The sequence below is a fragment of the Podarcis tiliguerta genome (genome assembly GCF_965153285.1).
Source record: "Podarcis tiliguerta genome assembly, chromosome: 10".
In the NCBI taxonomy this organism is placed as follows: domain Eukaryota; kingdom Metazoa; phylum Chordata; class Lepidosauria; order Squamata; family Lacertidae; genus Podarcis; species Podarcis tiliguerta.
In genome coordinates, this window is record NC_139543.1 from 1,387,565 (window position 1) to 1,399,761 (window position 12,197).

General features: G+C 43.0%; 2 protein-coding genes across 6 annotated transcripts in view; one reads left to right on the forward strand and one right to left on the reverse strand.

Moving 5' to 3' along the window:
• The window catches only part of NUDT5 (nudix hydrolase 5), a 1,423,229-nt gene that overhangs the window by 1,353,687 nt on the left and 57,345 nt on the right, over window positions 1-12,197 (reverse strand). The gene's annotated exons all lie outside the window — the stretch shown is intronic.
• Window positions 1-12,197, forward strand: part of DHTKD1 (dehydrogenase E1 and transketolase domain containing 1) — a gene marked incomplete at its 5' end in the record, with an annotated part of 28,914 nt that overhangs the window by 501 nt on the left and 16,216 nt on the right. For 2 of the 4 annotated variants that reach the window (XM_083399518.1, XM_083399521.1), the window contains 9 exons: window positions 2,564-2,719; window positions 3,237-3,448; window positions 5,210-5,404; window positions 6,746-7,015; window positions 7,666-7,837; window positions 8,901-9,099; window positions 10,465-10,777; window positions 11,235-11,319; window positions 11,855-11,994. In XM_083399518.1, the coding sequence (XP_083255644.1) occupies window positions 2,564-2,719; window positions 3,237-3,448; window positions 5,210-5,404; window positions 6,746-7,015; window positions 7,666-7,837; window positions 8,901-9,099; window positions 10,465-10,777; window positions 11,235-11,319; window positions 11,855-11,994 (1,742 nt within the window). Of the gene's footprint in view, window positions 1-507; window positions 542-2,563; window positions 2,720-3,236; window positions 3,449-5,209; window positions 5,405-6,745; window positions 7,016-7,665; window positions 7,838-8,900; window positions 9,100-10,464; window positions 10,778-11,234; window positions 11,320-11,854; window positions 11,995-12,197 lie in introns of those variants that run through there. The other 2 variants (XM_083399520.1, XM_083399519.1) reach the window with 2 other exon arrangements.

Sequence of the window (12,197 nt, forward strand, 5' to 3'; positions counted from 1 at the left end):
CACTTGATATGCCTGCCTTTTAGTCAAAAGCATCTTTTCCCATGGTCTCGGGACGACCCCCCTCTTTCCTCTGTCCCCAAAGTGCGTGTCTATACATGTCTGCTTATTAGTAAACCCCACTGAGTTTGCAGCGGTTATGCTGTGTAAGCTGCGTACACCAAAAGGTGGCCTGCATATAATTTTACAAGTAAATATAAATAAAATAGAGTTTACCCTAAAGGTGAGTGAGTATAGGAATGCGGTAATAACACACTGATCTTTAAAAGGGTTACATGGAAGCAAATCCAATTGATTACAATAGTTTTTCCACACTTTTCAGTAAGTATGGGTAGGACTGTGTGCAAAGCTGGTCTTGGAATTTTTCCAGCATTCCTGCTATGATGTAACAAGACCTTTTCCTCTCTTGCCAGTTCCCACACCCGCTCCCTACACAGCACACTGTCTTTTCTTAAGCTCTGCTCCACTTGTATTCTGTAGCTGCCTCTTTCCACCCTCCCCTGACCAGTTGTTCCGCAGGGGAGTATGTACAGTAGTACCTCGGGTTAAGTACTTAATTTGTTCTGGAGGTCCGTTCTTAACCTGAAACTGTCCTTAACCTGAAGCACCACTTGAGCTAATGGGGCCTCCCGCTGCACCTCCGCCTTGCGATTTGTGTTCTCATCTGAAGCAAAGTTCTTAACCCGAAGTAATATTTCTGGGTTAGCAGAGTCTGTAACCTGAAGCGTATGTAACCCGAGGTACCACTGTATCTGTATGTATCATGAAGATGCACAAACCGATCGGTGAAGGGATACTAATTCTGCCCATGCTTTTGAATAGGATCAGAACCAAAATGATATCCTTGGATTGTGGGGTGGGGGATTCTTCAACATTATTACTGATACAGCGGGGGGGGGGGGGGACGACTTTATAAGCAAGCTTTTGGTGTTATTTTTCTCAATGCATACCAAGTGTTCTTTTTTACTTACGTCTTTTAAAAAATAGAAGTAAGATAAGACAAGACATCTCCAAACTTCCAAAAACTATGGAGAGGAAACAGCTTTAGAGCAAAGCAGTGGATGGGCAGCTACTTGCACTATAGATCAATGATGAGTCCTCTGAGGAGGAGAAATTCAATTAATCTAATATTTGCTAAGTTTCAAACCCTTCCATGATCTTGTATCTCACCCCACAGTGTGAGAACCAGGGTGCTATATAGAACACAGATTAACTTGAAAATAAAACTTTGAAACTCATGGCATTTTTTACTCTTATGGAATGTTCTTGGCAATAATTAAACATTGTGGGCAAACAACGGGTTTAGTCTAGTCTACCAGGCTTTTTCAGATCTATGAAAAACCACAATGGAACATCACCTGGTGATTTGGGGTGAAGTGCTCATGGTAGCAGCTCTTTTTCTCCTTTCAACAAAGCCAAATGAAGTGATTCTGAACAGATGTTTAGTAGAAGTCTGGGACTGAATGAGAATTCATAAACATGAGTCCAGACAAGACAGAGATGTTCATAGTAGGGAGTACTATGAACAGAGATGTTCATAGTAGGGAGCCTGATTTGGGAGTTCATGCTTCCCTGGTTCTGCATGAGGTCATACCAGCCTTGTAAATAATCCCATCTGGAGTACCAACTTGAATAAAATATTTGGGGGGGGCACATAATTCCCACCCTGCATAATTGATCACATGACATGGCTGGCTCCCTCAAATACTTTGGGGGGTGAAGGGACCTCAGCTCCTCGGAGTTGGCTCCTATGAAATCCATAAAGGTTAATAGCCTGGAGAAACCCAATAAACCCAAAAGTAGTGCTCTGTTTTCATGCTCATCATGGAGAAAACGGTTGCTCTGCTGCAATCTTTGAACTACAAGTTATTAACCTCTTAGCAGGCTATGATTAAATACAAAGCTGGGGCATGCCCTCCAGAGGGATCAGGTGCTGCTGGACCCTGTGTTGCTTCTGGATTCTTAGGCTGTGGCTGATTCATCAGCCAGGACCTCTCCTAGAAAAAGACAATCTGCCAACTGTTATTCAATACTTAATTACCACCAAGGTCTGCTACTGGTAATGAGCTCTATAAGGGGAGACTCCTTTGGATTCTTCCCAGAAACATACAAATGTGGCTGCTTGGTTAATCTTAAACTAGCTAACAGTGATTGCCCAAAAGTGAGTTACATTGCTGACAGGGACCTGCAGTCAGTGGCTTGTTGTACATCTAAGCATTTCCATAGGCTCACAGAGCTTCCTTATGTGTAGGTAGGAGAGTACACCTAGTAGAGCTTTCCTGACAGCTCCAGGCATGCATCCTTTTGAATGCACATAACGCTTATTGAAGTGCATGAGAGAGACTGCTCAGATGGAATTCCATGGGTGCATTAGAGAATCCACAGAGCTCAGTGCAGTGAGACAGGAATTTTTCTTCAAAGCTTTCAAAACAAAATACACTCACATTTTTAGCCAGTAGTTTCTGTAACCACATCAAATTGGCTTTCCAACTTAATTTTTCATGGTTTATAATAATTGGTATCTTTGCACACTGCTAAAAAATAGTCTGTGTTCTCTTGTTTTTAGTAGACCATGGACTGGCTCGCTTGGTGACAGCATACTATGAATATGGCCACAAAGCTGCCAAAATCAACCCGTTATTTACTGGCCAAGCTGTGATGGATATGGTACCTGAAATCCAAGTTTTGACTGAAGTTCTTCAAGGACCTTTCAATACTGCAGGTAGGAAAGAAAAGCGACTTTCATGCCGGAATGGTGAAGCCCCCCCTGCCCCCGCCCCCCCGTTGGTAAGTGATTGGTTAGGTAGCAGTCAAGGAAATAGTACATTGGGTGGTTTTGTTAATACAGTAGACCCGCAGCTTACACAGGGATTACCTTCTGGGAATAGTGCATAAAGTCAAAATTGCATATAGCCAACACAAGTTGGGTGCAATGGTGGGATTGCCAAAGCATTTTTCCCTGGATGCCTACCTCTATTATCATTTTTAAAACAATTTATACCAAGCGTGTACAAGTTAAATGTGTGTAAGTTGCAAGTCTCCTGTATAATATTTGAGAATTGTGGATCTGTTACACTGCAGCAGTAACTTCAGAATGAACACCTATGAGTTATTTTCTAAAGGGAAGAAATAGAGAAGTTGTCTTATTGAAGGACCACTTGGCAGAAGAGCATCTTAGAGCTTGATGCTCAGTGTTATTAATGTATCAATATAATCTATTAGACAATATTTTATTCCAGGACTTTTGAACATGAGAAAGGAGGAAGCATCCCTAGAGGATATATTGTCTTACCTGGGCCACATATACTGTGAACATATGTCTATAGAGACCAGTCAGCTGTCAAGCTTGCAAGAAAGAGAATGGATTGCTAAACGGTTTGAGGAGCTGAAACAAGAAGCATTCACTACTGAAGAGAAAAAGTATTTGTCCAAGCTCATGCTAGAATCTCAGGTGCATTGTATAAGTATGTGTGTGCATATAGTATAAGAAAAAGAATGAGAATGAAATTGTTTCTAGGGGTAAAAAGTAGCACCTTAATTAAAGGATTATTGGTTAATTTCTCAGTATGAATAAAGTGCTCAACTGGTGGATTAAAATACCATAATATTTTAACAGAACTGATATTTTGAGGATTTTTCTGGCAAATGATTTATTTCATTATTTGCATTACAGGCATAGTAGTTTTTACATGAGTTTTGATAGCCTTGTTCTGCAGCATTTTGTGATTCCTAACAGAAACTAAAGTACTTTTAAGTTAGTAGTTGCATTGATTTTGAAATCTTAACTGCAAGGGGAAATTTTTCCTGTTTGATTTGCACAAATGGGCTTTTCAGGCAGAGAAATGGAAAGGCTTACATCTATGGAACAGAGAAAATACAGGTTACATTCCGAAGCCCCGTGCACTTATGTGAAATTGCGTATAATCGAGCACCCATTTTAAAAGCCTGCAAACACCCTATTCTGCCCCTTTTTCTGATGTGTTTTGATATTTTCAGGTAACTTTCAGGTTCAGACGCACGTAAAATAAAATGGTTGCTGCCTGTAGTGCATTTTGATCCTAGTCTTATCACAAGAGTGCAAATGATAAGCTGTACAAGCCCCTGGTGTGTGTTTTTTGAAAAAGAAGGTGGAGTCATGCTGCCCCACTGCATGTTGGGCTTATCAATGTTGCTGAGTAGGCCCAAATTCGAGGAGGCAATGGATGACATTGCATAAAAAACTCCTAGTGCTAAATTTTGAGTGTGAGTTTTTAGTAGATTTACTAGTGTAATTAACTACTGCTAGACCAGTGTATATATGTATAACATTTGTTGTTGTTTAGCCGTTTAGTCGTGTCTGACTTTTTGTGACCCCATGGACCACAGCATGCCAGGCCCTCCTGTCTTCCACTGCCTCCCGCAGTTTGGTCAAACTCATGCTGGTAGCTTTGAGAACACTGTCCCACCATCTCGTCCTCCGTCGTCCCCTTCTCCTTGTGCCCTCAATCTTTCCCAACATCAGGGTCTTTTCCAGGGAGTCTTCTCTTCTCATGAGGTGGCCAACGTATTGGAGCCTCAGCTTCAGGATCTGTCCTTTCAGTGAGCACTCAGGGCTGACAACAAAGACTTCAAGTACTGGTAGTCCTGTCAAAATGCTTATTTCCCCATAGTGATTTTTGAATACGCTGACAGTACTGATCTGTGGGATCATTACTGCAAATACAATATATTGTTTTGTGATGCCCCGACTTTCTGTAACAGACTGTGTTTTAAACCAAATTTGTCTAACCAAACTGAAATAGGCTATTTGAGTATTCATGAAGGAAGCAAATAAACAATTTTGCTCAGTTTTCTTGATGTATATTTTTATAGCTATGACCTGGTGGAAAGGTGACTTTCTAGAACCTCATATCTACAGTTAGTGGATTACTGGAGAACCCCATGGGTTTGCACAAACTTTCCACCTCCCTCAGCGCCTCTCTGTCTAACCAGGATTGCCTTCACAATTTGACCCGTGTTTCAAAATGCATTTGCAAGCCATAGTTGGTTAGCAAGGCAATCCTGGTTAGCATTAATCATGGTTAGCAGTGATGGCAGATGTAATGCTTCTTAGCACTCTCACCAAATTGTAGTGAGAAGATTGCAAATGTTATATCTATACCAAGTCTGAATCCCTATCAAAGATACATTCTTCTAAATATGTAAATATATAATCACCATTCACATTTTCCAGGAATTTGATCATTTTTTGGCTACAAAGTTTGCCACAGTGAAAAGATATGGTGGTGAAGGAGCAGAGAGCATGATGGGTTTCTTTCATGAATTGTTAAAGATGTGCTCATACAGTGGGGTGACGGACATTGTACTTGGAATGCCTCATCGAGGCAGACTTAATCTCCTCACCGGCCTTCTTCAATTTCCACCTGAGGTAAGTGGGGTTTTTTCTTAGGTGTGACTAATTTTGATTTGAAAATACACATTTCCATAAAATTGGTGGCAAAAGCTGCAATGATACTAGATTCTTTGGGGTCACCCTCTTAGACATGTTTAGAATTTCTTTTGACAACCCAAATGTAACAGTAACAAATATCTTAACACAAAACGATGCATTATTTATCTTGATGTGGAAAAGTCATGTGGAAATGCTGAAACCTTGACCAAAAAGCTTCATTTACTTTAATTTGTTAAATGTATCTACCTCCCTTCCTCCAAAAGGAATTTGAGGTGACAATTCCAAATAACCCACAAGATGAAACATCTGTGAGAAATGTTTCTACTATGTACTTTCCTTGACATTCCTTGTCAAAAACATACTTGATACTTTCACCATTCAGACTGCTTTACATATGTTGCAAGTTCAGAGGATTTTCACCAAAAGAGTAAAACAGTGCCACCGTATAGTTACTCTGTGTTCCAACTGAATGTTAAATAGAACTAGTAGCAAATACAGTATTCACAATTGTCTTTGTGACACAGGCCCCTAAACTCTAGCTGAAACATAATGGCTGCCTCACAATGGCAACTTCAAATGCTTCTACATAGCCATGGTTTTGTACGGAGGGTAAACTATTTGTCCCCCCAGTCCAGTGTTGCATCTTCTGATAAGCAAAGGCCTTTCCCATCATGGTAGCAGATATTTTAAATTGTAGACACCTGGTGTGGAATCTGGGACCTGTGCGACTGCGCACAACATGTGCTCTGATATGCCTTTGGTACCTGAAGGCCTAATCCTGAAAGAGACTGCATGTGAATGCAGCATATGCAGAGCCAATATGGATAGAACAATGGAGCGAGGGGCTTCTAGGGAATCTTGGATTCAAACCCCCATTCAGCTGTGCCTTTGGGCTGGTCTCACACTCTTAGGCTAACCTTCAAAGGGATTGTTATGAAGTGTAAATGGGACAACCCATGTATGAAGCTCAGAGTTCCTTGAAGAAAGTGAGGGCATAAACAGTATTAGGTCCATTGGAGCTAACTCATGTGGATCAAGGTCCCTTTGCCCCCAATAAAATATTTGAGGGGGCCAGGCCTCCTCTTGTGATCAGTTATGCTGCGTGGGGCTTACCTCCCTCCCCATTTTTTATTCAAGTTGGTAGGGTGGGCTGCAATAGAAGTAGGGCTGAGATTATTATTTTGAGACCTGAATCTAACAGGGGGAAGACCTGGGTCATTGCTCCAAAAGTTTGGGAACCCCTGTAATAGATGACTGCTTTTGTTCATCTGCATTCAACATACTCTTGAAACTTCATATTCATCTCCTCCTGTGAAGCTGATGTTCCGTAAAATGCGAGGCTTGAGCGAATTTCCAGACGACTCACCAGCGATTGGAGATGTCCTATCTCACCTGACTGCTTCAGTGGATCTTGATTTCGGGTCTCACCAACCTATTCATGTCATCCTGTTGCCAAACCCTTCCCATCTAGAAGCTATTAACCCTGTGGCAGTTGGCAAAGCAAGGGGGAGGCAGCAGTCTCTGCTCGATGGGGACTACTCTCTGGACAGTTCTGCACAGCCTGGAGACAAAGTCATCTGCCTGCAGGTATTTTGTCAGCCAGTGAGCAGGATTCTGGAAGGGGTATCTTAACATTTCAGACAACTTGATGTGATGTAATGATATAGATATGACTAATTCTCTGGTCACAGGAAATAGCCTGCAGACATATAGATCTGTTGTATTGTCAAAGCTGAGCAGGGCACAGACTGATCCGTGCCTGGAAGAGAGGTTAAGAGCATGCTATTGGTTTAATTAAATGAGTGACAACATTTTACTTAGAATTCAAGTTCAAAAAAATATGGAAGGCCTGTGCCTTCTCTAGCAAGTTTCAGATTGAAAGTAGTGGCACTCTGCGGAGGGGTTTGGAATGCGGTGCTTACTTGATTTCCTAGCAGATGAGTTGCTGCTGCTTCCTGGGAGCCAGCGTGGAAGGGGCTGGTGCATTTGCACAGTGCCAACCACCCTACCGCCCTGCCCCTCCCACTCTCCCAGTAAATAGCAGCAGTGCTTTGCTGGGAGGTCAAGTAAGTGCTGCCACCTCACCCCATCATCTGCCACTTCTGGAAAGCTACACAAAACTTCCTAACTAAAGATTATAGCTAAAACATTTTAATCCCTCCCCTGAACAAATAAGTCCCCTCAAAGAACTGTCAGTGGTTGCTGACATAACTTCTCAATTTCTTTTTGTAATATAGGTTCACGGTGATGCATCTTTCTCTGGCCAAGGCATTGTTCCTGAAACTTTTACACTTTCCGGTCTACCACATTTTAGGATAGGAGGAAGCATTCATCTCATTGTTAACAATCAGTTGGGCTACACCACTCCAGCAGAGCGAGGGAGGTCATCTCTGTATTGCAGTGATATTGGTATGTATCATGGGATTCTGTGGAGGCAGAATGTTCTAAGGATTGAGAAGGTGAGTGTTCAGCAACGGAGTGTATGATACTACCATGTGGGGCGGCTGCATGGGGCGCACTCTGTGCCCCATGGTCATGCCCGTGGAGTGGAGCTGCACTTGGGTGTGAGAAAGCTGCCTTGGCAGGATCCTTGCGCATCACCACTTAGCCGAGGAGAGGGGTGGCAAATTTGCCACTGACTCTCCTCTCTCTGCCCCCAGGTCAGGCTTGACCCAGAAGTGGAGCTGCAGCTTGCAGGTTTGGGCCTTCATACAACAAAGCTTTCTTTGCAGCTTCCTTGCGCACCAGAGCCAGGCTCTGATGGAGTGCCTGGTCGCACCCCCTCAAAAAAATGTTCCTGATGCCATGGCCCCCCCCAGCACCCACACTTTGCCACTGTCTGTGACCAGTTTTGAAAGTTAACAACAACAGCAACAATAACAATAATTTACTTGTGCCCTGCCCATTGGACTAGGCTGCCTCTTGAGTGGTTTCCAACAGAATATAAAAATACACATGAAACTTCCTGATATGGGGCTGCCTTCAGGTGTCTATGGAAGGTTGTATAATTGGTTATTTCTTTGACATCTGGCAGGAGGGTGTTCCACAGGGTGGTGCCACTACCAAGAAGGCCCTTTCTGGGACGGTATTGCAGAGACAGTAGCTTCTACTTACTCTTATCACTTCTGAGTTCTTTTCCAGAAGTGAGAGGAGTTGGAGAGACTGGACCTGTATCTGAGAATGCTTATGGGGGGCATCGCTAGTGAATGTGAAACTGCAAAAATATAAATAGACTGCTATATTTAAAGTGATTTAATTTAATTATAATCCTGGCTGGTGGCCACAGTGCACCAGACATGGTTTGTGACCAGCCAGGTGCTTGAGAATCCCTTCTGCTTTCGCATTCATAGGCAACAAAAACAGGAGGTGCATCCTGCCTCTCATGAACTGTCACACATTTCTGGTGAGCTGCATTTACCTTAAGTTGGTCATATGTTGTATGAGACTGAAATATTCTTTCTCCCATTCTTAGGCAAGATTGTTGGTTGCGCAGTTATCCATGTAAATGGAGATGACCCTGAAGAAGTAATCCGAGCCACTAGATTAGCTGTTGAATACCAGCGCCATTTTCGTAAGGACGTGATTGTGGATTTGCTGTGCTACCGCCAGTGGGGTCACAATGAACTGGATGAGCCATTCTTCACTAACCCCACCATGTACAAAATTATCAGGTATGGCTTAGTGCAGAGTCCAGGAACCTTTTTTGGGCTGAAGGCTGCATTCCCCCCATGGAAATCCATCTCAGCCACATTCTAGTAAGGCATTGGGCAAGGCCTACACACAATCAAATGCCCTTAATCAGGGGTGCCAACTTGAATAAAATATTGGTGGGGTCCATGTCATCCCTGCCCCACATCATTGATCACATGACGCAGTGCACATGCACCATTTGAATGGTAAAGCGAGATGAGCACCGCAACCCCGGAGTCATTCGCAACTGGACTTAACTGTCAGGGGTCCTTTGCCTTTACCTTTTTAAGTAACACGAAGGTCTACATCTCAGAGACATTTTCTCCTCTGCTTTGATCTTCTTGTAGCATTCCTTCTTGCAGAGGTAGAAGCTACATTTGCACACTCTGAAAAACTCTAAATCCAATTTACTTCTCAGCAGCTCCCCTCCAAACAGTTAACAGGTGGAAAGGGACTCAGCAGGCCTGATGAAATCTATATGTGGGCCTTTCAAAAATATTTTTAAAATATTTAAATAAAATTCCTTCTGTAATGTGTAAAGTACAACTGTTTAAACAAGCATGCTCTACCTGGTCACTTTTATTTTGGAGAAAAAGCAGCTGTGGCATGTCAGGACTGGTTGTTGTCCTCTTCAGATCACCACACAAATGCTTCTTGTTCTTTATAAAACTTTTTATTGTGTATTAACAAACAATCTTATAAACGGTTCTTAACTATTCTTCCTCAGAGTCCCTTCTTTCAGATACCTTCTGAGCTCTGCTTCTCCATGACCAGCCACCCTCAAAATGGCGAAGGCGCCTCTCCCTTCGTTTTCCCGCTCTTTTTCCTACCCTCCTGGCTAGAGCTGGCTTGTATCTCCCCTCCTCCCAATCTGAGCTAGAACTGAACCCTTGCCTTTCCTGGGAACAGCCGGTCCCTCCCTGTTGTTCCTCTTGCTCCCTTCTATTAGATTCACTGCTCTCCCTCCCCCCTTGGGGAATGCTTTCTCCCTCTGAGAAACTGGAAACTTCTAACTCTTCCCTGACATGGCATCCCAGACTGGATTGGGAGTCATTACTGGTTTTCTGCAGCAAGTCACTCCTTTTGGGTTGCTTTTTGCCCATTTGCTGTTTTCAGTGTATGAAGAGATGCACAAGAGGCAGACAGGAAGAGGGAGAGCGCACTCCCTCAGGTTTACAGGAGTGACTGACATTTACCCCATGCTTCCATTAATAAGCAGGTAGCCACATTCTGTACTAACTGGAGTTTCTGAACCATTTTAAAAGGGCAGCAGAATGTAGAGGACATGACAGTAATCCAAATAATAGGCAATGCCATACATTGCAATACCATGTTTCCCCTCACAGGTCACGTAAGAGTATTCCAGACACTTATGCAGAGCGTCTGGTAGCCCAGGGACTAATGACAGAGGAAGAAGTGTCGGAAATAAGGACTTCCTATTACTCTAAACTGAACGAACATCTTGCCAACATGACTTTGTACAGCCCTCCACCCACCAATCTTCAGGCTCATTGGAGTAACATGGTGGAGCCCTCGCCAAGGATCACCACATGGGATACCGGCATACCAATTCCACTCCTTCAGTTTGTTGGGGTCAAGTCTGTGGAGGTGCCAGCGGAAATGCAGCTGCACAGCCATATTCTGAAGACACACGCCCAGGTGCAAAAAATAAAATAAAATATGAAGTTAAACTAACTGAAAGCACATGCCTGCAAGCTGGTTCAGCTCTTTCCTTGTGCACAAACAACACTTGATGGCTTTAGGGAAGCCGACTAATTAGTTTTTTATAATTACATGCATTTGCATATTGCAAAAAGCTCCTTTTTGTGACATACTAACAATTAAATAGTTTCCTGTAATATTTGCTTATAGGAAGGGATTACTGATTAGCTAAACAAAAGATTGAACTGTTACCGGATAATAGAAATATAACTATTGTACAGAAAGTTGCTTCTTTTGCATACACAAAGTAGCCAAAGCAGATAAACATGTGAAGTAGATAATGCAACTGAATCTCTTGATGATGTGTGATCCAGAAACCAGACAGAAGCTGGGTAGACCTTCCAGAAGTTGAGGTAACAAGGCTGTAATATTTGAATATTTTTGTTTTGTACAGTCAAGAATGCTGAAGATGGAAGAAGGAGTAAAGTTGGACTGGGCCACAGCTGAAACGTTAGCTTTTGGTTCTCTACTCTGTCAAGGTATTTTATGTTTTGAAATATAACAGTTTTTCTATTGTGACTTCTTAGCTACCTTGTGTTCCTTGGGAAGCAAGAGGGATATGAGTTTTTAAAATAAGTATCATGTACAAAAACTGCCCTCAAAAGTAATCAGTAGAATGCACCCAAAAGGAATACTTAGATACAAGTGCTAGAAGAAATGGATAAAGGGATGTTTCATCAAGAAGGGGAAACAATTTGGTTTTGAGATCTGAATAAAAGCCAGCATTGGTTTAAAGAGAATTCCAGGATACTTGGTATCTGTTGTTCTGTTGGTTACTGTGGTGCCTGGGCCCCCGGGAGTGGGCGGGCTTGAGCTTCCCTCATGACACCGGCATTGCTGCAGCTCACCAAGGCGGTGCAAGGGGGCAGCAAAGTCGGGGTGGCATGGACGCACCAGGGGGAAGACCCCAGTGGCTCTGCTGCAGTATCCACACAGCCCTGCCCTGTCGGGAGGACACTGGCCACTCCAGGTTGGGTAGCTGTACTTTTACTCCATACTTTGCTTTATACAAAGGTTTTAATATTCGCCTGAGCGGACAGGATGTTGGCCGAGGGACATTTAGCCAGAGACACACAATGCTGGTTTGCCAAGAGACGGGTGAAACCTACATCCCTTTGAATCACATGTCGCCAGATCAGAAAGGTTTCCTTGAGGTAAAAGTTGCATTTTTAACCGAGCAGCATTTCATTGACATCATGATCCTACTGCAATCTGCTGTTTATACTTCTGAAAAGCTGCTTCATAGCTAAGTTTTTGAACAGATGAAAACAAAGATCCCCAACTTTAAGCGTGCTAGCTTGCTGAGTTTCTCGCAGTGTCATCAGAAGTCAGTGACCTTGAGGTCAATGGGACTTAC